The sequence below is a fragment of the Geotrypetes seraphini genome, chromosome 9 (assembly GCF_902459505.1).
Source record: "Geotrypetes seraphini chromosome 9, aGeoSer1.1, whole genome shotgun sequence".
NCBI classification, from domain to species: domain Eukaryota; kingdom Metazoa; phylum Chordata; class Amphibia; order Gymnophiona; family Dermophiidae; genus Geotrypetes; species Geotrypetes seraphini.
In genome coordinates, this window is record NC_047092.1 from 94,095,830 (window position 1) to 94,121,572 (window position 25,743).

Below are 25,743 nucleotides of genomic sequence, written 5' to 3' on the forward strand. Positions count from 1 at the left end.
AGGTCTGGTAGTTTATGTGCCTGTCCACTGTGGTTCTCCTGGTTGGGTGGTGAATTATATTGGTAGTTGTAATAATTGGAATTGGGGAGATGTTGTTAGCTGCTGCTTTCCAGTTTGTTAGGAACAAGATGATCAGTAGGATAGTTTATGTTTGTTTTTGTGTTGTAGGTTTCATTGTGCATGATAGGGGTAAGAGTTGTTGAGTGTGCGGTTGTAGGTGGTCCTATGGGTTTGAGAGGTGGGTTTTTAAAAAAATTTGTTGTTGGTTTTTTTTAGGAAAAGAGAAGGAGCGTCGCAAGGGCCTTTGGGGGTGGAGTTGGCCTCCCACACCCAACCAACTCCTTCCCTTGCATCTGTTGAGGTCCGGTCGGGTTGGGGCAGCTCCCAATTCAAGCGGAGCTGCCCTGAGGAGAAGAAACCTTTAGGTGAATAGAAGCGCCGCAAGGGCCTTTGGGGGTGGAGTTGGCCTCCCACACCAAACCAACTCCTTCCCTTGCGGCTGCTGAGGTCCAGTCAGGTTGGGGCAGCTCCCAATTAAAGCGGAGCTGCCCTGAGGAGAAGAAACCTTTAGGTGAAAAGAAGCGCTGCAAGGGCTGTTGGGGGTGGAGTTGGCCTCCCACACCCGACCAACTCTTTCCCTTGTGGCTGCTGAGGTCCGGTCGAGTTGGAGCAGCTCCCGATTCAAATGGAGCTGCCCTGAAGAAGTGAAACTTCCCCCCATCCAGAATGTGGGAAAGCAGTAGCAGTGGTGAGGAGGTGAGGGCTAGGCACAAGTTCTCCCCACTTCCATCATCTGCCCAGCTCCCTTCTGTCTTCCTTCTCCCCACTTCCATCATCTGTCCTGCTTTGCCCCTTTCTTCCCACATCCATCATCTGCCCTGCTCCCTTCAGTCTCCCTTCTCCTCACATCCATCATCTGCCCTGCTCTACCTTGCCCCCTTCTCTCTCTCCCTCCACCCCAGGCTCATCTCACCACTCACTCCTATTTTTTTTATTTTAGAACTGCAACGCCCCCCAAGCATCGATCGACAACGCGCGCCCCCCCGATTGGCAACGCTGCCCCCCATGATCGGCAACGCGGGCCCCCCCATCGACGGAAAGTAATACAAATGAGCAACACGGGTAAGAAAGGCAAGGGGAATTGTAATTTTGCAAGCGGTGCTGCTTGTCCAAAGCTTCCCTCTGACGCGCCCAGGCGGAAACAGGAAGCTGCGTCAGGGGGAAGCTGTGGGCAAGCAGCACCGCTGCAAAATTACAGTTCCCCTTGCCTTTCTGACCCGCGTTGCTCATTTGTATTACTTTCCATCGATGGGGTGGCCCGTGTTGCCGATCGGGGGGCCTCCTTCATTGAGCCCCCCTGACCATTTCGGGCCCTAGGCACATACCTACTGGGCCTGTTGGTTAATCCGGCCCCGATTCCAACCCTCTGATCAAACCTTCTACATAGGTTGTGCTCTCTGACTGGTCTTATCTTTGCTGATCTTTTTTCCAATTACACTTCTACATTACTTTTCCTATTTGAGTCGGTGAATCTAGAGCACTGACCTCTGTTCACCTTGCAGAAGAGATACTAGAGCTCTCAGGGTAATCCCTAGGGGAGGCACTGCTAGCTATTTCCTAACCCCCAGCCAGCTCAGTCAGTCTGTTCCCTATCATACGATAGTCATTTCATAAATAATGCACACTATTTTTAAAAAATGTACATGTTTTATTTTTTTTTCAAGTATTTCTTTACAATCCTTCAATATAGTCGCTTTGCTTTGCAATGACCGAGTCCCAACGTCCGGGAAGCTTTATTATTCCATCCATGACACTGTTTTTGTTCAGTTGTCGAATGGCTCGGGTACCGGTGGAAGAAAGCTCTTCCAGAGATGCAAAACAATGTCCACGCATAGGTTGTTTCAACTTTGGAAAAAAGGTCAAAGTCTGGTGGACTCATGTCTGGACTGTAGGGAGCATGAGGTAACACCTCCCAGCTATATTTGCTTCCCTACGACTCAATCAGAAGTCAAAAACTGATGATTTTTGCTTATGATCATGAAGGCATCATCATCACAGACAAAGTTCCATGTGGAAGAAGTGTGACAGCAGTGTATTATCATGATTTTTTTTTTTGCAAAAAAAATGCGCAGAAAAAATGCACAAAACCTGACCCAGTTGCTCTTGGCTGGGCCACTCATTCTTCACGACAACGCTCGTCCGCACATAGGGAATGTTGTCATTGAAAAACTATGCAAATACGGCTGGGAGGTATTACCTCATGCTCCCTACAGTCCAGGCATAAGGTTTCTTCCACCGGTACCTGAGCCATTCGGCAACTGAACAAAAACAGTGACCTTTCTTGCCTTTCTGTTTTTACTCATATTCAACATCAATATGATTTCTCCTATTTCCCTTTTGTTTTTAACCTTAATTGTACTCTCTCCTTTTAAAATTGTACAACTTTCCTGTTGTTTTCATGTAAGTAAAGTTGTGTTTTAAGTCCATTGATTGTTCCCCATTTTTAATTTTTATTATTAAACGCGTGGAGGGGCATAATCAAAAGGAACTTCTAAATCTGTTTTCATCCAAGTCACAAGTCATCCAAAGTAAAAAGTAGCTTAGGACACGTTTTCAAAAAATACATCCAAATTTTTTTCGTTTCAAAAATCGTCTAACTATACGTCCTACTGATCTGATCGTCCAAGTCGCTAAATTGTCCATCTTTAAACCACATTTCCGTCCAACTTTTCGTCCAAGTCAAAAATGCCTAGAACAAGCCCTGTTGGACGTGGGAGGGGTCTGCAAAGTGATGGACTGAACACCCAGACATGGCACCTAAATAGTGGGGTACCTTACAGGGCACTGCTGTGAACTTCACAAAAAGGGTGCCATGTCTTCATCTCACTACAGCTCCCTTACAGGTCATAGTGAGCCCCCCAAATCACCTCCAAAATCCCCTAGACCCACTTATCTACCACCCCAATAGCCCTTATGGCTGCAGGAGTCACTTATATGCTAGTAAAAAAGGGTTTTGGGGGTGTATAGGGGAGTGCACATGTTTCAATATCAATGCAGTGATTACAGGGGCTTATGGGCATGGGTCCACCTCTCTATGGGTCCCTAAACCACCCCCAAGATGGTTTAAGATGCCTCTGTGCAGCACGACTATGCTTTCCTATGCCAGGCTGCCAGGTGATGATGTTCTGGAGGCACAATTTTCAAGTTGTGATTAATATTTTTATGCGGGTGGGGGTGGGGTTGGTGATCACTGGGGTAGTGTGTGGGGGTCTGTATTGTGTGTTTGCAGTGCTTATCTGGTGACTTTAGGTGGGCTTTTGTGACATAGACCATGTTTTAAATGGTCTAAGTCACAACATCCAAGTTCCGTCGATCCTGTGCTGTATAACTTTCGGTTATACATGCAGTACGACTAAGTCTAAGCCTGCCCATGTCCTGCCCAACTCCCACCCTCAACACTCCTCCTGAAACGCCCCATTTAGCTCTGGTCATTCCGTGGCACTATGAAGGCCTAGGTCATATAGAAATATATCCAAAACCCGTTTTTATTATTGGCACTTGGACGTATTTTGACAATGTTCATCCAAGTGCCAACTTAGGCCGGTTTTTGGACATTTTTCTCTTTCGATTATGAGCCCCTTAGTATTTATGATTAGCGTTTTATCAAATTTTAATAAACTTGAAACTTGAACTTGGATTGAATAATGAAGCTTCCCGGACGTAGGCAGATTATATTGAAGGATTGTAAAGAAATACACTTCTCCCTCGTTATTCGCAGGGGATACGGGCAGAGCCGGACAGCGAATGATGAAAAACCGCGATTATCCGGCTCTGACCCACCCCCACCTCCCTGCCGCCTTCCCGGCCTTAAATGTGAGTTCCCGTAGTCTCTCGAGACTACGACGGGAACTCCCTACAGCCATTTCCTCATGGCGATCTGCACGGGGCAGGAGCGTAGAAAGATCGCTCCTGCCCCGAAAGCCCGCTAGACCACCACGTAAGGCTGGGAAGGCGGCAGGGAGGTAAAAAATATTTTTTAAAAAAATTTTCCTCCTCCCCAGAAAAAAATTGCGATTATGTGAAATCGCGAGTGCAGAAATTGCGAATGGGGAGGGGGAAGTGTACTTGGGAAAAAAAAACCCACAAACATGTAAATTTAAAAAAATTTGTGTGCATTATTTATGAAATGACCCTCGTACAATGACCTAAGTCACGCAGGGCTTCACATAACCTTAAAGTCCCACATTCCAGAACCCAACTAGACATTCTACCTGGGTCTTAATAACATTTCGCTTTCCTATGTTCGCATTGGGCTACTACTATGAGGTCAGGTTACATTTAACAACCTCAATCGATGGCTGTACTGGATTACAGTATTTGCCTTTTACTCTTATTGAGCACATTTTTGTACCAGTTAATAGTTCACCAATTTCCTTCTCCATCCATTACTCAGTTATATATACTTATATCATATGGTATGTTTGAGTTCATTTAGTAGTACTGAACCATTTATTCTTTATTTATAGGCCAATTCTAACCTCCATCCCTTTCAGTTAAGCTAGGGAGTTCCATCTGTGAGAATATGCTGCCTGCTTGTCCTGGGATAAATCAGTTATTCTCACTGCCCGCCCACCTCCCCTAGTTAGCTTCTTCACTTGGGCATAGAACTAACGACCTTGTGAGCTGACATTGTGCAGGAAGGCACTCACACATGCGCGATTTGGGCAGTCTTGAAGCTTCGCTAAAAGCTTAAAGTGACAGTACACTTTAGCACTGACCGCACCAAGCTCTGTGGATGTCACTCATCTGGGAAAATATCTGCCTGCTGTCCCTGAATAACACCAGTTACAAGTAACTTTGCTTTATAGATAGCTTGAAACAGGACAAGTTTGGGAGGCCATGTTCTAGTCTGTGTCCCTGCTATGATCCCTAGAAATCTCCTAGTTAACTCTTTGGAATCTGCAAGTTTTGAATAGCTAGCCCTGGCATTAATACTGTGATCCCCAATATCAGTTCTTGTGAGTCACTGGCATTATATTCACAATAAATGTAAGATAATTTTGGTTTGGGACACTAAGTTCCACATTTTGATTATCAGAAAGCCCAAATTTGTTGATGATTCATGAGAACTAGAGTTAGAGGCTACTGGAAAACTCTACTAATGAACACTTTGTTTGTTTAAGAAGGATGGTACACTTAATAACATAAAGATAAATTTATATAGTTTAAGGGGCAAAAAGAGTGCCAAATTATGTAACTTAGTATAAGGTGAGTTTCTTTTCTGCTTTCTCATTTAGCCGAGGCTTGATGGAGGATGATGCTGAACCAATCTTTGAAGATGTGATGATGTCTTCACGGGGACAGCTAGAGGATATGAATGAGGAGTTCGAGGACACCATGGTTATTGATTTGGTTAGTAAGATTCATTTTAGCCTTTGACATGTGATAATAGGGGTAAAAGTATGGGGAGAATATAGAACTTCCAGACAAGTTGGCAATGTGTGAATGCAGTATTTCTTGTAGGCTAGTTGCCATTCTTATTCTGAAGTTTATAGAATGGATGCTGAGAATGATTAAGACTGATGCTTTATAACATAATAGTCAAAGTACAGAGCTGGGAAATATGCAGACCCAAGTTTCCAGGCACTCCTATAGTGCTCATTGTAAGTTGTTTATTGACATTTAACCTGGATTATAAAATCATTGGAGTACATAACAGTATTGAGTTATACCAGTGGGTGGAGCATGGGCATATCATGGGCATTTTGCCTAGCAATGAAGCACTTAATAGAATGTTATCAGATGTGTGCATTGCAAGGTGCATTTAAGCATGCCAGCATATGTCTGCCATTGATGTGGTGTAAGCTGTCACACCAAAGCAGCTTTACACTATTGTTCTATAACAGGTTAGTGTGCTTTAATGCCGTTACAGAATTGGCACTAATATGCTTTGTTGTCACTTTATAGAACTGCTCCTTTAGATCTTTCTAGAAGCCCCCCTCTAGACCAACCCCATTTGTTTTATATCCTTTTGAAGGTGAATTGCACATAGTATTTCAAACAGGGTCCGACCCGAGATTTTTACAGAGGCAGTATCACTTCTTTTTCCCTGCTTGCTATTCCTCTGCTTTCATAAGAATAACCTTACTAGGTCAGACCAATAATTCATCTAGCCCAGTAGCCCGTCTTCACAGTGGCCAATCCAGGTCACTAATACCTGGCAAAAACCCAAATAGTAGCAACATTCCATGCTACCGATCTAGGGCAGCAGTGGCTTCTCCCATGTCTGTCTCAATAACAGACTATGGACTTTTCCTCCAGGAAATTGTCCAAACCATTCTTAAAAACAGCTACATTAACCGCTCTTACCACAATTTCTGGCAATGCATTCCAGAGCTTAACTATTCTTTGAGTGAAAAAATATTTTCTCCTAACAGCTTTAAAAATATTTCCCTGTATCAGTAGCATGGAATATTGTTACTCCTTGGGTTTTGGTCAGGTACTAGTGACCTGAATTGGCCACCGTGAGAACGGGCTACAGGGCTTGATGGACCATTGGTCTGACCCAGTAAGTTTATTCTTATGTTCTTAACTCTAGTCATCAGGTCAAAGATTTTGATCAGATTTACCTGACAAGATCTGCCTCTAGTAAAGCATGCTGTCTTGGATTCTGAAATTCACTGAATTCCAGAAACTGCACTAACCTGTGTTTTAGCAGCATTTCTATAAAATTACTCGCTACAGAAGTCAGGCTAACTGGCCAATAGTTCACAGCTTCCTCTTCCACATTTGTGAAGAGGAACCACATCCTACAGTTCCCTAGTCTTCTAGGATCATTCCCAGTTCAAAAAGCATTAAGAAGATAAACAGTGGAAATGGCAGATTGTCTGACTCTCTGTTCCTCCAGTATCCTTAGATGTATCTAATCTGATCTCACCAGCTAACTTCTCATATACAGTCTTCTGAAAATTGTTCATTTACCTTGCTTACATTTTCCTATTTTTGCTTTGCGGTTGTACTGCCAGCCTTTTATCTCTAAGCAACAAATAAGAAATATTTGTTATGTGATTCTTTTTCAATCCTTATCAGCCTCTATATATTTTTCATTCTTGAGTCTTATAGTGCCACGTTTGCACATTTATCCTGTAAATGTTTTGTCCTCCCATTTTAATATATGGGCTAGTTTTCTTCTATTTCCATCTTTCCTGACCATTCTCCTAGCATCTTTTATGTCAATTAAAGGGTATTTTTGTTCATTATGGGAGTAGTGCTGTTGAAGTGATTATTAAGCTTTTTGAGGGGCATAATTGAAAGGGACGTCTAAGTCCGTTTGCATCCATCTTGCAAGTCGTCCAAAGTTAAAAAGAGCCTAAGACACATTTTCGAAAGATACGTCCAACTTATTTTTACTTTCGAAAATCGTCTAATTATACGTCCTGCCGATCTGATCATCCAAACCGCTAAATTGTCCATCTTTATACCACATTTCCATCTAACTTTCCATCCAAGTCAAAAACGCCTAGAACAAGCCCTGTTGGATGTGGGAGGGGTCTGCAACGTGATGAACTGCACACCCAGACATGCCACCTAAATAGTGGGGTACCTTACAAGGCACTGCTGTGAACTTCACAAAAAGGGTGCCATGGCTTCTCCTCACTACAGCTCCCTTATAGGTGACGGTGAGCTCCCCAAACCACCTCCAGAATACCCTAGACCCACTTATCTACCACTCCAATAGCCCTTAGGCTGCAGGAGCCACTTATCTGTCAGTCAAAAAGGGTTTTGGGGGGTGTATAGGGCAGTGCACATGTTTAAGTATCAATGCAGTGATTACAGGGGCTTATGGGCATGGATCCTCCTATGTATGGGTCTCTAACCCACCCCTAAGACGACTTAAGCTGCCTCTGGGCTGGACGACTAGACTTTCCTATGCCAGGTGGCCAGGTGATGATGGTCTGGAGGCTGAAATTTAAAGTTGTGAATAAAATTTTTATGGGGGTGGGGGGGTTGATGATTACTGGGGTAGTGTGTGGGGGTCTGTGTTATGTGTTTGCAGTGCTTATCTGGTGAGTTTAGGTGAGTTTTTGTGACTTAGACCATGTTTTACATGGTCTAAGTCACAACGTCCAAGTTCCGTCGATCCTGGGCTGTATAACTTTCGGTTATACATGCTGTACGACTAAGTCTAAGTCTGCCCACATCATAGAAACATAGAAAAAGATGGCAGAAAAGGGCTATAGCCCACCAAGTCTGCCCATTCCAAATACCCGCCCCTCTGACTTTACTCCCTTAGAGATCCCATGTGAATATCCCATTTTCTCTTAAAATCTGACACACTGCTGGCCTCAATCACCTGCAGTGGGAGTTTGTTCCAATGATCCACCACTCTTTCGGTGAAGAAATATTTTCTGTAGTCACTACGAAACTTCCCCCCCTTATTTTTAGCGGATGCCCTCTGGTGGTCGAGGGTCCCATGAGACAGAAAATACCATCTTCCGACTCGATCTGGCCCGTGATGTACTTAAACATTTCAACCATGTCACCCCTCTTTCTTCATTCCTCAAGTGAGTACAGCTGCAATTTATTTAGCCTTTCTTCATACGTGAGATCCTTGAGCCCCAAGACCATCCTAGTGGCCATTTGCTGAACCGACTCGATTCTCAGCACATCCTTCCGGTAGTGTGGTCTCCAGAAATGAACACAATACTCCAAGTGAGGCCTCACCATGGACCTGTACAGCGGCATCATGACTTCAGGTCTCCTGCTGACAAAACCTCTACGGATACAACCCATCATTTGCCTTGCCCTGGAGGAAGCCTTCTCCACTTGATTGGCAGCCTTCATGACATCATTAATGATCACCCCTAGATCATGTTCCGTCGTGGTCCTGGCCAAGGTCTCACCATTTAGTACGTAAGTTCTGCGCGGGTTTCTCTTACCCAGGTGCATTACCTTACACTTTTCAGCTTGAAGCTTAGCTGCCAAGTTGATGACCACCGTTCCAGCAGCAGTAGGTCCTGACACTTGAGAAGGCTCTGAGGGAACTGTGTTTTCTTTCATCTCTCCTAACTGCTGCTCTTCCTGAGGATTCTATCAGCTGGTTTCAACACAGCAGCAAAGAGGGGCCACTCTAACGCTGTCCTCTAGTGCCAAGGCACTTGAGAAGGAGCACGCCAGGCTCTGAGGGAACTGTGTTTTCTTTCATCTCTCCTAACTGCTGCTCTTCCTGAGGATTCTATCAGCTGGTTTCAACACAGCAGCAAAGAGGGGCCACTCTAACGCTGTCCTCTAGTACCAAGTCACTTGAGAAAAAACACACCAGGCTCTGAGGGAACTGTTTTTTCTTTCATCTCTCCTAACTGCTGCTCTTCCTGGGGATTCTATCAGCTGGTTCAACACAGCTTTCCCTGTCCCTATATAACATATATAGCTTGTATAGCTTGCTTATTTAACTTGTACATACTGCATGTCCAGCATGTCATAGATTGTTATAAACTGCACCTATAGCCTGTTACCGCATGTAAAACCACATGTATAGCCAATATACGCCTGACCCTGACCCTGTTCTAAGTTCTCCTATAGGACACTATTCAATTGCTAAGTGCCTGACCTTGTTCAAAGTTTCTTATTTGACACTATTCAGTTGCTAAGTGCCTGTCATTGTCCACAGCTTCTTATAGGACACCATCCAGTTGCTAAATGCTTTCAATGTTAAGGGACGAGCGCAATATTTAAGCCCTCTCCTTTACCTCTATACTAGTTCCATCAAGGTATGCTAAGTCTATCTAGTCCTCTCTCTACCTAGTTGTCTAGATCCTCTTCTTGCTTAGATACCAAGTTGCCTAGCTTCCCCCCCCAAAAAAAAAATAAATAAATATATATATATATATATTTCAACAACCCAAAAGCTCACCAAAGGCTCACCAACCTCTCACCATGAAGCCACCCTCGTGGCCCTTTCTCCTCCTACTTTGCTTTTCCCTCAACTCCACCCTCTGCGTAATACCTCCTTCTCCCGATCTTCTCAATTCCGCAAATACCAATAATATCTGCCCTGGCCTCAAAATCCCCACATTGATTCGCACCAGAACACATCCTTCCAAAAATACCCCCCGAAGAATCAACCATGCTTCTTTAAAGTCTGTTTCCCCTGCCAATCTCCCCAACCTTGCCTCTGACTCGCTCACCCCAGTCCCAATGCTTTATTGCAACGCAAGATCCGCTTGCAACAAGATTCAAATTCTGAAGGACCTACTTGAAGATTCTGACCCTGGTTTCCTTTGCATCACGGAATCATGGATTAAAAAAGATGACCTATTTACACAAAATGAACTCTGCTCCCATGGCTACCAAGGTCTCTTTTCACCTAGATCTAACCGTAAAGGAGGTGGCCTGGCAATTCTCTACAAATCCTTTTTTGATGTTCAGCTCCTCGAAAGGGGTTGCCACACCTCACTAGAATACATGCTTGCTTCCGTCAACAATGAACTTCACCCTCACCCACTGGGCATCCTGCTCCTATACCGCCCACCTACCCCTTGGAACAACTCCTCCGAACTCGTCCTTGAGACTATAACAAACGCCTTCCTCAAGTTCCAAAGATTATTGATCATCGGAGACATCAATCTCCACCTAGACGACATCACCAGCAAGGATATGATTGAACTTATTAACTTCCTCACCTCCCTTGGCCTCACCCCCCCCTGCACCATCCCCAACCCACGAAAAGGGGCTCACAGTAGACCTCATTAGCTTCCTCGACCTTACCGCTCACAAGACGTCAATTGACGACACTCGCTGGGAACATGTCCCCTGGTCTGACCACTTCCTAGGGGCTTTCTGTCTCCCCATCTTTATGGTCGCACCCTTGGGGCTCCACCCCATACTTCCAACCCCATTACCTTCCGCAAAAAAATCACAGGCGACCTGTTCTGGTCTAAATTTCTCAATCTATTCTCCTCTGCCACTAAGCCTGCAGATTCAGGTACTAATTGGCATAACTGGGTCGCTCTCTCCAAATCCACCTATCTTTCCCTCGCCCCCCTTTCCACTAAATCCATCTCCTATCCCAGCAAGGCCCCTTGGTTCCTCCCATATCACAGAGAGCTAAAACAGAAATGTCGAGCTCTGGAGCGCATATGGAAAAAATCAAAATGTCCTATAGACAGAGAGTCCTGGAGAGTCAATATCAAGCTGTACAATACAGCACTAAAAAAAGCAAGAAAGAACTTCTATGGTGACAAAATCTCCAGGTCCAACAATCAAAGCAGTACTCTATTCAACATCTGGCGCTCCCTAACCACCAAAAGAGACCCCACCTTGCTCCCCTCCTCTCCCTCAGCCGATGTTCTAGCAAAATTCTTCAACGATAAGGTTTCTTCCTTGAGATGCTCTTTCCCTCCTTAAGTCTATTACAACTCCCTAGTGCCCACCGATTCCACTCCCACCCTAATGGTCTCCAACCCTAACCCAGCTCACAGATCCTGGACCACCTTTAAGCGCGTATCTGAATCCCTGGTCCTCAATCTCTGCCTCAAACTGAAATCCTGTAATTGCTCCTTGTACCCATTCCCCTCCTACCTATACGAGAACATTCTCGCTCAGGCTATTTCTTCTATCACCATTCTCATAAACTCTTCCCTTCAGTCAGGCCATTTCTCCCCAGAAATGGGTCATATCGCCTTGACCCCACTACTGAAAAAATCTGACCCTGACCCTGCCATACCATCCAGCTATCGCCCAATTGCAAATATCCCTCTCCTAACCAAGATGCTAGAGTCCATCATTTCTTCCCAACTCTCATCATACTTAGAGAGATTCTCTATTCTTTTACCCTATCAATATGGCTTTCGTCCTAACTTCAGCACTGAATCCCTACTGTCTTCCCTGATTTCAAGGGTTCAACAACTTCACTCTCGAAACAAGTTTGCCGTCCTCCTACAATTTGACCTTTCCGCTGCTTTCGACGTTGTTCACCATGATATTCTTGTTTACCAACTCTCTCAGATAGGTATCAACTCCACAGTCCTAGGTTGGTTCTCTAAATTCCTCCACTCTCGTTCTTACATTGTTAACATGAATGGCACCTCATCCTTCCCCTGGAAACCGAATTGTGGAGTCCCGCAAGGCTCTCCACTATCCCCTATCCTTTTCAACATCTATATGTCCACCCTAAAACTCCTCCACCTATCCCCCCTTGAAACAATTTACACTTATGCAGATGACATCCTCGTCCTCCTCGAGACCGATTCGAACCTCACCGACCTGTCTAAGAACATATCCTCTTGTATAATGAACCTACAATCTTGGGCCCACACTGTGCAAATGAAATTGAATGAGTCCAAAACAAGACTTCTTTGGCTCGGTCCAAAACTAGATCACCTACCCACCTCCATCCCACTACCCTCTGGCTCCTCTCTGCAGCTTGAGTTCTCGAGCAAGGTCTTGGGAATCATCATTGATTCCACATTGTCCTTCAATGACCACTTCCAATCCTTGGTAAAAAAATGCTTTATCAGCCTTCACATGCTGAGGAAAGTTAGATCCTGCTTCCATCAAAAACATTTTACCTTCCTTGTCCAATCCATCATCCTCTCCAGATTGGACTATTGCAACTCTAATCTACTTAAGCCTAACTAAGAAAAACCTCCACAGACTCCAACGGATTCAGAATGCCGCGGCCAAGCTCATCTTCGCTAAAAGTAAATTTGACCATGTCTTCCCACTCCTGGCCAAGCTCCACTGGCTTCCGATAATCGCCAGGGTCCACTATAAATGCGCCTGTTTAACTTTCAAAATCCTATATGGTATCCTCCCTCCCTTTATCCCTCTTTCTTGGAATTCCTCAAACCCTAATACCACCAGATCCTCCCACAAATTAAAACTATCCTTCCCCTCGCTAAAAGGCATTTCCCACACAGGAAAGTTAGGGACCTCCCTCCACTTCAAAATCACTGAGCTCTGGAACAACCTTACCTCCCCTCTTCGGAACTTGAGCTCTCTCCAAGTTTTCTGCAAACATTCTGAAAACCTGGCTTTTCTCAAAAATGTAAGTCTCCCTCCAACTTAGGAATCAAGGAAACTCTTATATCTTGGCATCCCAAGTCCTACTAAAATTTTCTTCAACCACACTTCTACCTCTTAACCCTCTGTTGTAGTCCTTCCTATTTCTCCTACTGGTAAACCGCGTCGAGCTCTACGAACGTGGTAATGATGTGGTATACAAACCTAAGGATTAGAATTAGATTAGATTATCAGGCAAAAGCTTTCACCTACTATGTTGCAAAGTTTGGCGGCATAGGCGAACAGTGATACCTTTCCTCTAAGTCCTTGGTCATATCTCTTATGAACAAGTTGAATAGAATCGGGGCCCAAGACCGAGCCCTGCGGCCCTCCACTGATCACGTTTGACGTTTTGGATGGGGTACCATTTACCACCACCCTCTGAAGTCTACCACTCAGCCAATCCCCAACCCATGTAGTTAGAGTGTCCCCTAATCCTATCGATTTCAGCTTGTTCAATAACCTTCGGTGTGGGATGCTGTCAAAAGCTTTGCTGAAGTCCAAATATACTACATCCAGTGACTCTCCGGCATCCAATTGTCTAGTAACCCAGTCGAAAAAGCTAATTAGATTAGATTGGCAGGATCTGCCCTGGGTGAATCCATGTTGGTGGGGATCACGTAGGTTTTCCTCGTCTAGGATTGTGCCAAGATTCAGTTTGGTCTGTAGTTTGCTGTCTCTGTCCTGCAGCCCTTTTTGTGGAGTGGGATAATGTTAGCAGTTTTCCAGTCCAAGGGGACTCTTCCTGTGCGTAGGGAAAGATTGAAAAGCACAGATAATGGTTCCGCCAGGACTTCACTCAACTCTCTGAGCACCCTGGGGTGTAGGTTGTCCGGTCCCATGACTTTGTTTACTTTGAGTCTTGATAGTTCATAGTAGACGTTACTGGGCGTAAACTCGAAATCCTGAAACGGGTCTTTCTGGCTGTCTCCCGTCTGAAGCTGCGGACCGGCTCCCGGCGCTTCACAGGTGAAGACTGAGCAGAAGTATTCATTTAGTAGTTCTGCCTTGGTAGAATCTGATTCTGCAAAGTTACCGTCCGATTCCTTCAGGCATTCTATCCCTTCTTTGTTTCTTTTCCTGTCACTAATATAGCTAAAGAAGGATTTATCCCCTTTCTTGATGTTCCGTGCTAGATCCTCTTCCATTCGGAGTTTGGCCTATCTGACTGCTTTTTTGACAGCTTTAGATCTGTCCAGATAGTCTTCTTTCGCCTCCCGTTTTCCTAAATGTTTGTAGGTGATAAATGCTTCTTTTTTCTTTTTAATGAGGTCCGAAATTTCTGTACTGAACCACCGGGGTCGTTTGTTTCTCCTGCGCTTGCTTACTGTTTTTATGTAGCGGTTTGTTGTTTCATGTAGAGTGGACTTCAGAGTCGACCACATATCCTCCACATTGTCAGTTTTTGCTTGGTTATGTAGCTCCTGATGGACAAAATCTCCCATGCGGACGAAGTCTTTGCCTCTAAAGTTGAGGACCCATGTTGCTGTGTTTGATCTAGAGAAACCTTTCTTGAGGTTAAGCCATACCATGTTATGGTCGCTGGAGGCCAGTGTATCTCCTACTGAGACTTCCGAGACGCTATCTCCGTTCGTGAGTACCAGGTCTAGTATCGCCTGGTTCCTAGTGGGTTCTAATACCATTTGTTTGAGACATGCACCCTTTATGGAGGTTAAAATTCTTTTGCTGCCACATGTAGTCGCGGAGAGTGTTTTCCAATCTGCATCGGGCATGTTGAAGTCCCCTAACATTACTGTGTCCCCGCGCAGAGTGATGTTCTCTATGTCCTCAATTAATTCCATGTCTTTGTCTTCCTGTTGTCTGGGAGGTCTCTATATCACACCAAGGTATAGGCATTTTCATTTCCTCTGGCCAGGTACACCCAGAGGGATTCCCCGGTGTATCTAATATCTGTGATTCTGGTAGTTTTGATGTTTTCCTTAGTGTACAGTGCTACTCCTCCTCCTAACTTACCCTCTCTGTCACAACGAAGTAGGTTTTAGCCTGGTATAACCATATCCCACCCATGCGAGTCCGTGAACCAGGTTTCGGATATCGCTACCACGTCTAGGTCGGAGTTTATTATTTCAGTCTCCAATTCCGGAATTTTATTGCCCAAGCTGTGTGCATTAAGATACATAGCCCTCCATATCTGTGAAGAGATTTCCTTTTGAGTTAGTGTGGCTCCTAAATTATTGTTGATAATTCTTCCTAAATTATCGTGGATAGTATTGGTACTTACCTTAGACTCAGAAGTGTGGGTATGACTCGCCTCCTCAGGGTGGTTTCTTACTGCTCTGGAATGTAAGTATGTACCCTCCCCCAACTTACCTAGTTTAAGCCCTACGGAGTAGGCGGGCCAGTCGATGTCCGAATACGTTCTTACCTCTCCTGCCCCAACTCCACCCTCAACATGCTTCCCGAACCGCCCCATTTAGCTTTGGATGTTGAGCAGCACTATGAAGGCCTAGGTCGTTTAGAAATATGTCCAAAACCTGTTTTTATTTTCAACGCTTGGACGTTTTTGAGAAATGTTCGTCCAAGTGCCGAATTAGGCCAGTTTTTGGACGTTTTTCTCTTTCGATTATGAGCCCCTTTATGTTTAACATGTTGACCACCATAATGTTAAAAAATTTTGTGATTCCCTAGGCCAACTTATTTTTGTTTTGCAATTTGCAGTGTTCTGCACAGACTGTCATATGTACGACTATCTCCCCTCGGGGAGACAGTCGTATGTATGCGGTCGGTGTCAGGAACTGAAAAGCTTGAAGAAGGAGGTCAAGCGACTAGAGGACAAGATTCAGGAGCTAGAAGGATTTCACGCCACGGAGAGACACATTGAGGAGGAAGTCAGGGAACTCGAGAGATTCATTGAAGAGGCATACAGGACGAAGGTGGAAGAGAACGAACTTCAGATGAAAGAAGAAGCTACACGGATACCAACATGCAAGGGAGAGCAAGAAGAAGATTACCTCAAGGATGACACCCACAGAGGGCTATCGCAAGAGGGGGAGATTTTGGCTAGTCGAGGCCCAAAAGAAGAAAGAGTGAAGTACATTGAGGACATTGACCTGAGACCGAAGCGAAAATTGAAGAGAGGAAAGTCAGCGATCCTAGTGGGAGACTCGATCCTTAGGCATGTGGACAGCCACATAGCAGGAGGGAGAGAGGACCAACTGGTGACCTGCCTTCCGGGAGCAAGAACCAAGGACATCGTGGACAAAATTGAAATGATCCTGGAAGGGGCGGAGACAGAAGAGACCGCTGTAGTGATCCACATCGGGACGAACGATGTCAGCAGGAGAGACTACAAAAGAAGCACGCTGTTAGAACAATTCAAGATTCTGGGAAGGAAGCTGAAGATGAGGGCCCAGAAGATAGTGTTCTCAGAGATCCTACCAGTACCGAGGGCAGATGTGAAAAGGCAGGAGGAACTACAATCAATAAATACGTGGATGAGGAGATGGTGTGAGGAAGAAGGATTCCACTTCGTGAGGAACTGGACGGCGTTCTGGGGCAAGAGCAAGCTATACAGGAAAGATGGACTGCACCTGAGCGCAGCAGGAACTAGACTCCTAGCAAACAACGTCAAGAGAGGAATAGAACAGGCTTTAAACTAAGAAGAAGGGGAAAGCCGACAGTTGACAAAGGGTCGACGATTCGGAAGATGGTATCCTGTGAAGATACCGAGGGGAAAAATGGCTGGGAAGGAACAAGGGACAAACTGCAGGAGTCGACTAACCCTAGAAGAAGTGGTTACAGTGTCTGCAGCAAAAGAGAAGAAATTATGGACCGAAGCACAGGGAAAAGAAAGGAGGACAGCAAAATACCAGGATCTAAAATGCATATATGCTAATGCAAGGAGCCTAAGAAACAAAATGGGGGAACTAGAAGCCTTGGCCAACGCAGAAGACATCGACATCATTGGAATCTCTGAAACATGGTGAATGAGGAAAGCAAATGGATACAGCACTACTGGGATACAAGCTCTATCGCCAGGACAGAACAGGACAAAAAGGAGGTGGAATAGCCCTATACATAAAAGAAGGCATACAATCCACACAAATGGACATAGCAGAGACGGCCAGCAAGCCGGAATCTCTATGGGTTAAAATACCGGGAAGGAAAGGGCCTGAAATAAAGATGGGCCTATTTTATCGCCCACCGGGGCAAACCAGAGATATCGATGAGGAAATGGAAGCCGAGATGAAGCGTGAATGCAAAAGCGGCAACACGGTTATTATGGGAGACTTCAACTACCCTGGGATAGACTGGAGGCTTGGAAGCTCGAAATGCGCTAGGGAGACAAAATTCCTGGAAGCTACACAGGATTGTTTCATGGAACAGCTTGTTAGAGAACCGACGAGAGGAAATGCCACTCTGGATCTAATCCTAAATGGTTTAAGGGGACCTGCAAAGGAAGTAGAAGTAGTGGGACCGTTGGGAAACAGCGATCATAATATGATCAAGTTCAAGGTTGAGGTAGGAGTGTCAAAAGGCAAGAGATCCATTGCGACAACTTTTAACTTCAGGAAAGGAAACTACGAAGCAATGAGGGAATTGGTAAGGAAGAAACTTAGGAACACTCCAAAACATGGCTAACGGTAAATCATGCCTGGTCCTTCTTCAGGACATGGTGAGCGAGGCGCAAAATCTGTATAATCCCCAGATTCAGGAAGGGGTGTAAAAAGAATCGAACAAAAGACCCGGTGTGGGATAACCAAAACAGTGAAGGAAGCGATAGTGGCAATAAGAAAAAATCATTCAAGAAAATGGGAAAAAGGACAAAACTGAGGGGAACTGGAAAGAGCACAAGAAGCCAATCAAAAAGAATGTCACCGTGAGGTTCGGAAAGCCAAAAGAGAGTATGAAGAGAGGCTAGCCAGGGAAGCAAGAAATTTCAAACCATTCTTCAGATATGTTAAAGGGAAGCAGCCGGCTAGAGAGGAAGTGGGACCGCTGGACGACGGAGACAGGAAGGGAGTGGTGAAGGAGGAGAAGGTAGTTGGAGAAAGGCTTAACATGTTCTTCTCGTCTGTATTTACAAACGAAAACACGTCCAACATACCGGAACCTGAACAATTCTTCAACGGAAGTCAGGCAGAAAAATTAGCATCCATAGAAGTGAGCCTTGAGGACGTTCGTAGGCAGATAGATAAACTAAAAACTGACAAATCCCCGGGTCCGGATGGCATACATCCAAGGGTTCTGAAGGAATTAAAGGAGGAGATAGCGGAACTACTGCAGCAAATTTGCAACTTATCCCTGAAAACAGGCGAGATCCCGGAAGATTGGAAGATAGCCAACGTTACGCCCATCTTTAAAAAGGGATCAAGAGAGGTGACCCGGGAAACTACAGGCCGGTGAGCCTGACTTCGGTTCCGGGGAAAATGGCAGAAGCATTGATAAAAGAAAACATCGATCAACATTTTGAAAAAAAAATGAACTTCTGATAACCAGCCAGCATGGTTTCTGCAAGGGAAGATCGTGCCTAACGAACTTATTGCACTTCTTCGAAGGGATCAACAAACGGATGGACAAAGGAGGACCCCATAGACATCATATATCTAGATTTCCAAAAAGCCTTTGACAAGGTGCCCCATGAACGTCTACTCCGGAAAACTGAAGAACCATGGGGTGGAAGGAGACGTACATAGATGGAATCAGAAACTGGTTGGAGGGTAGAAAACAAAGGGTAGGAGTGAAGGGTCACTACTCCGACTGGAGGAGGGTCACGAGTGGTGTCCCGCAGGGCTCGGTGCTCGGGCCGCTGCTATTTAATATCTTCATAAATGATCTAGAAACAGGAACGAAGTGCGAGATAATAAAATTTGCGGACGACACCAAACTATTTAATGGAGCTCGGACTACTAGAGGACTGCGAAAAGTTGCAAAGGGACTTGAACAAATTAGAAGAATGGGCGGCGAAATGGCAGATGAAGTTCAACATTGATAAATGTAAAGTATTACATGTGGGGAGCAGAAACTCGAGGTAACAACTATACAATGGGAGGGTGTTATTGAATAAGAGTACCCAGGAAAGGGACTTGGGGGTAATGGTGGACATGACAATGAAGCCGTCGGCACAGTGTGCAGCGGCCGCTAAGAGAGCGAATAGAATGCTTGGTATAATCAAAAAGGGTATTACAGCCAGAACGAAAGAAGTTATTCCTGCCGTTTGTATCGGGCGATGGTGCGCCCGCATTTGGAGTACTGCGTCCATATTGGTCGCCGTATCTTAAGAAGGATATGGCGTTAGTCGAGAGGGTTCAAAGGAGAGCAACACGTCTGATAATAGGTATGGAAAACCTGTCATATTCTGAGAGATTGGAGAAGCTGGGTCTTTTTTCCTGGAGAAGAGGAGACTTAGAGGGGATATGATAGAGACTTACAAGATCATGAAGGGCATAGAGAGAGTAGAGAGGGACAGATTCTTCGAACTTTCGAAAAATAAGAGAACAAGAGGGCATTCGGAAAAGTGAAAGGGGACAGATTCAAAACAAATGCTAGGAAGTTCTTCTTTACCCAACGTGTGGTGGACACCTGGAATGCGCTTCCAGAGGACGTTATAAGGCAGAGTACGGTACTGGGGTTCAAGAAAGGATTGGACAAATTCCTACTGGAAATGGGGATAGAGGGGTATAGATAGAAGATTACTGCACAGGTCCTGGACCTGTTGGGCCGCCGCGTGAGCGGACTGCTGGGCACGATGGACCTCGGGTCTGACCCAGCAGAGGCATTTCTTATGTTCTTATGTTCTTAATCATTTTGTATGATTTTTTAATCTATTTCATACAGCTAAATAGATTTGTTAAGTGCGAATCGCGGGTGCACCATGAGGCCTGAGAATAATTTTTTTACTGACTGGTCCAAGCAGTGCACACGTGACTCGCAATTCACACAAGTTCAAATTTGCATATCTATGACGCATAAGAAACAGCTATATGCGTTCAGTTTTTTTGTCTGGTGGAATAAATTTGTTATAGTGATAAAAACTGTTATAAATTGCCCTAATATGGGAGACTATGAAAAAGAGCAATGTCATTTAGAAGCCTTGATAAATGAAGTTCTATCTAATGACGAACCATACAAATATTGCAGAAGTGATCTTAATTCTGTGTCTTCAGATTCTGATTCTCTCATTGCTAGAAAGAAAATAAAAGTATCTACAACTGGTAATATCGAACTTTTTGCTCCTAGTACATCTCAGTTTACTGCTGCTCATTCTGTACAACAAACAATTGATGATGTTATAAGAAATCTTAATTCGACTAGTGATTCTTCCTCAGATGAAATACTTGGAAATGAGGGCCCAGCCAGTGCTGCCAGCAGCACCATTTCTTACATTGGGGCAGGCAGCCCCTGCAGCAACCTGGCATCCAGCGATTCCAGGTGGGATTCTTCAGGGCCTCATAAAAAGAACAGGGAGCCACGAGAGGGAGCCCAGCTAGTGCTGCCAGCAGCACCATTTCTTACATCGGGGCAAGCAGCCCCCGCAGCAACCTGGCATCCAGCGCTTCCAGGAGGGGGTCCTTCAGGGCCCCATAAAAAGAATAGGGAGCCGCGAGAGGGAGCCCAGCCAGTGCTGCCAGCTGCACCATTTCTTAAATCGGGGCAGGCAGCCCCCGCAGCAACCCAGCATCCAGCGCTTCCAGGTGGGGGTTCTTCAGGGCCTCGTAAAAAGAACAGGGAGCCGCAAGAGGAAGCCTAGCCTGTGCCACCAGCAGCACCATTTCTTACATCGGGGCAGGCAGCCCCCGCAGCAACCTGGCATCCAACACTTCCAGGTGGGGTTTTTCAGGGCCTCATAAAAATAACAGGGAGCTGTGGTACACAGCCCATGGTCGTGTGTCCGAAGGGTGTGGCCAAAGGGGCAGGACACGCTCCTTTTGAGCCCCTACAGATCCAATGAGGAGTCGGGAGCAGGCCACTATCTTTTCCTTCTACCGTGGGTAAAAGGAAAGCAAAAATTACTTATTTAGTTTCAGCCACAGGTCCTATGGATCGTCATCTTATGGCTTTGACTTTACCACCGGTGGAAGAGCAGGTAACTTTAGATACACAGTCTGCTTCCCTCTCCTCTGGAGAACCGTCACCACCCCCTCAGCCATTAAGTCTTCTTGGAAGACTAGAGACATCCTCTAAGACTGAGGATATAGCCTCTTCTTCACAATTTCTTGATACAGCTGGACTTTATGTCTTAGAGCAAACTGGAGTGACGGGAACAAAAAGGCTTGACTCCAGTACAAATGGTTATAGATCCAAATCCCAATGTTCTCCCTAAAGATAAAGTTATCACTTTAAATGATGTATGGTTAATTGTTAATAGAATTGAGTCTTCATTACAAACTACAGTTTTGAAATTGTGCCAGTTTTCCTCAGATACAACTGTAAAAATGAATGAGCATGAAAGTCATATAGCAGAGCTAGGAAATAAGGTAGAGAAATTAGATAAATCTGTGGGTAGTTTATAGAGCACTGCTACATCTAATATTAAAGATAGTATACTGCTTCATGCTAAATTAGAAAAAAATGGAGAACTATATGAGAGCTAATAATCTTTGCTTTTTAAATTTCCCTATCACACATTACCTATCTCCATTAGAGCTGTTGAGAATGTATTTGCGGGAGAGTTTGCAATATACTAAAGTGGATACCTTTGAGCCTGATAATCTCTATTACATTCCGAGAGTTTCTAGGGAGGTGGTAGATGAGGGGGAAATAGATAAACTAGCTAGTTTGGATTTATCTCAGTTTCTTGAGTCATCTAAAGACACAATAACAAAACATGCTACTTTGTTAGTAGTGTTTCAAGTTCTGTTTTGCAGCCAACGGGTCTCTATTTTTCCTGATGTATCTAAACAGACTCAGTTAAAGAGGAAGCAATTCCTACTGCTTAAACCTAGGGTTTTAGAGTTGGGTGCAACCTTTTTTCTAAAATTTCCTTGTAAATGCCTTATATCATATGCAAGTGATAGATATATGTTTCTAGACCCAGTCCATTGGAAGACTTTCTTAAGGATAAACCAATACAGCCAATTTCTTAATTTACTTTTACAAGTCTGGGAGGATGTTTAGTTGACAATTAAAAGTATGCCACATGTTTATTTTGTCTGCCACATGTTATATATTTGGTTTAGTTAATTTGTTTCCTAGCAAGCAGCACTAGAGGGCCTAAATGATATGGACTAGATCACAGTTCTTCAACCACCGGTCCGCAGGAAATTTTTGCCGGTCCGCACAGGGCCGGCAAGATCAACATCTGAAGTCTGCGCTGGGCCAGAGAGATCTTGGGGAGCCTCCGACAGTGGCTTTCTCCCCCTCTCTGCAGCTCCTCCTTTACTTCCCAGCGCAGCGATTCACGAAGGCAGCCTCGGGGCTTTTGCTGAGTCGCGGCTGCCTCTGATGATGCAACTTCCTCTTTCCTCAGAGGCGGCGTGACCCAACAAAGGACCCGAGGCTGCCTTCCTGAATCGCTGCGCTGGGAAGTAAGAAGACCTGCTGGGAGGGGAGAAAGCCACTATCAGAAGCTGCTGGGCAAGGGAAAAAAAGGGACAGCTGCTACTGGAGAGGGAGAAGGAGAAGGAGAGATGCTTCTGGGAGGGGAGGAGGGAAAGGAATCTGGGAAGCTGCTGGGCAAGGGAAAAAAAGGGACAGCTGCTACTTGAGAGGGAGAAGGAGAAGGAGAGATGCTTCTGGGAGGGGAGGAGGGAAAGGAAGCTGGGAAGCTGCTGGGCAAGGGAAAAAAAGGGACAGCTGCTACTGGAGAGGGAGAAGGAGAGATGCTTCTTGGAGGAGAGGAGGGAAAGGAATCTGGGAAGCTGCTGGGCAAGGGAAAAAAGGGACAGCTGCTACTGGAGAGGGAGAAGGAGAGATGCTGCTGGGAGGGGAGGAAGGGAAGAGAGTTACTGCTGGACAGGAGGAGGAGGGAAGGGAAAATGAAAAAAGGAAGGAAACAGCTGGCAGAGAGATTAGAGGAGGGGAAGGGGAGACACAGGCATAAGAAAGTAGAGAGATTGATAGGAAGGGGTCAGCAGAAAAATAAGCAGAGAGGCACAACGATGATAGATCTGGTGTAGGAAAAATAAACATGAAGAGAGCAGTGAAGCTGGAATGAATCATGTAAAAAGGAGAGAGGGGGCACAAGCTGGATGGAAAGGGGAGAGAGGCATAGAAAGAAGACAGATACCATATGGAAGGGGGAGAGGACAGACAGTGGATGGAAGGGGCAGATGCTGGATTGAAGAGACAGAGAGTGCAGACGCTAGAAGGAAGAGAGTGAAAAGAAGATTGAAAGCAGAAACCAAAGACGACAAAAGGTAGAAAAAAATAATTTTATTTCTATTTTGTGATTAGAATATATCAGATTTGAAATATATATCCTGCTAGAGCTGGTGTTAGACATAACTGGGGACTGCAAAACCCAGGCAGTGCTTCTTTAGCTTCCAGCTGGCTTAGGGCGCTCTCTGACCAGGGGACAGTTGCCCTAGTTGCACTCCCCTAAAACTATTCCTGTCATGTGTGACTGCAGTATTCTGTTAGCATGATATTTCTGTGTAGCATTCTGTAATAATTTGGCTTGTTCAGTTTTCTTGATAGTAGAGGGGATATATGTGAAGGGGAGGGGAGACAGGGGGTTTGTTGATCCTTGCTCTGAATTATTTGTATTTATAAAATGACAATTGTACAGAATATTGTTTCTTTTTATACTTTAATAAAATACATTCAATATAAAATCATAACTGAGGCTTGTGTGGATGGGATCAGATGATTAGTGGGGACCGAGCTCGCGGAGATGGGGCGGGAAACAAGGTTTTTAAATTTTAGTCCTAGTAGTTTTGCCGGTCCACAAAATAATTCTTTTTTTTTTTCTGCCGGTCCACGGGTGTAAAAAGGTTGAAGAACACTGGACTAGATCATTGATACAATTTTCTTTGTACTTTATTTTATGAGCATTTTATGCTGATGATGAAATGTTTGTTATTTAAATTGAAACACAATGTATAAATAAATAATTAAAAAATAAATAAATAAATACTTGAAAAATGTGAATTCAACAGCCTACAATGGAATGAAATTACAGGTGATAATCAGTGCCTAAATCAGGCAAAAATAATACTCCTATAATAGGCCATCTGTTGTACATGTAGTTGAAATTCTACCACGCTAACTATATAAACCTGTTTACCAGACCCCCACATTGCCATTACCAATAAGCATTTCATTTAGATATGAATCACGGGTGAACTACGCTGCCTGAAGAAAAAATTCTTTATGTGAAGCAAATATGATTCATGCAGTGCATTGAAAAAATGTAGTGTGAATCATATTTGATTCATATGGCAGTCAATATTTTAATGTTCCGTTCTCATTGGGGAGGTTAGGGGCCACAAAAACTAAACATCCACCAAGGTCAACAACTAATTATCTGGCACCATTCCTACTTAAATAGTTAAATCAAAAAATTCTGGATTTATTATTTTACAAACTCTGCATTAGGGCCTAAAACAAATAGAAGCTAGCATAATATCTAGGCAATAAAAATCTGAAAAAGCAGTATAATAATAATAACAACAGTTTATATACCACAGGACCGTGAAGTTCTATGTGGTTTACAATGATTAAAAAATGCTACAAAATGAGTGGAATTAACAAAGTTTAAAAGCTAGTGATTAATATCTCTAGGGATCAGTTATTGTGGAATAAGATTGTGCAGGTTAGTTGACTAAATACATTCAGGAACAGGTATGTTTTTAGGCATTTCCTAAATTCCCCATATATTTTAACAAGGAATAAAAGTCAAGTAAAAAAATTAATAAATGAAGATAAGTCTTGAAATATCAATGAAAGGAAGATTAATAACTTTTGGACTTTATATCTATGAGTAAAATGTTCCAAATTATAACAGCTTAATAGCTTTCTTATAACACACTCTTTTCATAGAAGGAAATTATAAAATATAGTTGTTCCTAGCTTGAGCTGTTCTAAAAATAGAAAAAAATGAGTTAAGGATTCAGGACCAAAACCCTCATGCATCTTGTAAATTATACAAGCTGATTTAAATACGATTCACACATTATCCCAGGAAAAGCAGGCAATATATTTTCGCTTGTAAGTGACATCATCCACAGAGCTCGTACAGACAATCCTAAAGTGTAGTATCGCTTCAACTCTTGAGAAGTCTCTAGACAGTGCGTATCATGTATACGTGAGTGCCGTCCTGCCTGACGTCAGCTTGCAGGATCATCAGTTCTTAATTTTCCACGAAGCTAAGAAGACATATTCTTTAGAGCTTAATCCAATGTGCTTTGTTTCCACTATTTTTGTGCCTTCCTATTATTTCCCCTCATTTTTTTCTTTCAAAAATTTCCAATTTTTCAACATATTATTTCTTCTGGGCCCCCATGTCCCCTCTCAGGCCAAGGTCTCGGTAGGGTGCCTCAATTGATTTTCAGTCTTCTTTTCACATGACCCTTGGTAGCAATTAAGTCCTTAGACTTTGCATCATTGGTTTTCCCCTCCATGTTAAAGCCTTCTAATGGCTTCAAGAGGGCCATTTCAGTCACTGACCCCCATAACTGATGTCTGCAGTGCCTTGGTCCTGAGCACCGAGTTGATTGTTGTCATCACTGCTCGAAATTGCAAAAGCACTCCTTGAAGGCTCGACATTTACAGCAAGAA

General features: G+C 44.2%; 1 protein-coding gene across 1 annotated transcript in view; it reads left to right on the forward strand.

Moving 5' to 3' along the window:
• STAG1 (stromal antigen 1) overlaps window positions 1-25,743 on the forward strand; it is a 2,074,316-nt gene that overhangs the window by 1,943,544 nt on the left and 105,029 nt on the right. Inside the window, 1 exon segment of the mRNA XM_033958034.1 lies at window positions 5,298-5,412. Within this exon segment, the coding sequence (XP_033813925.1) occupies window positions 5,298-5,412 (115 nt within the window).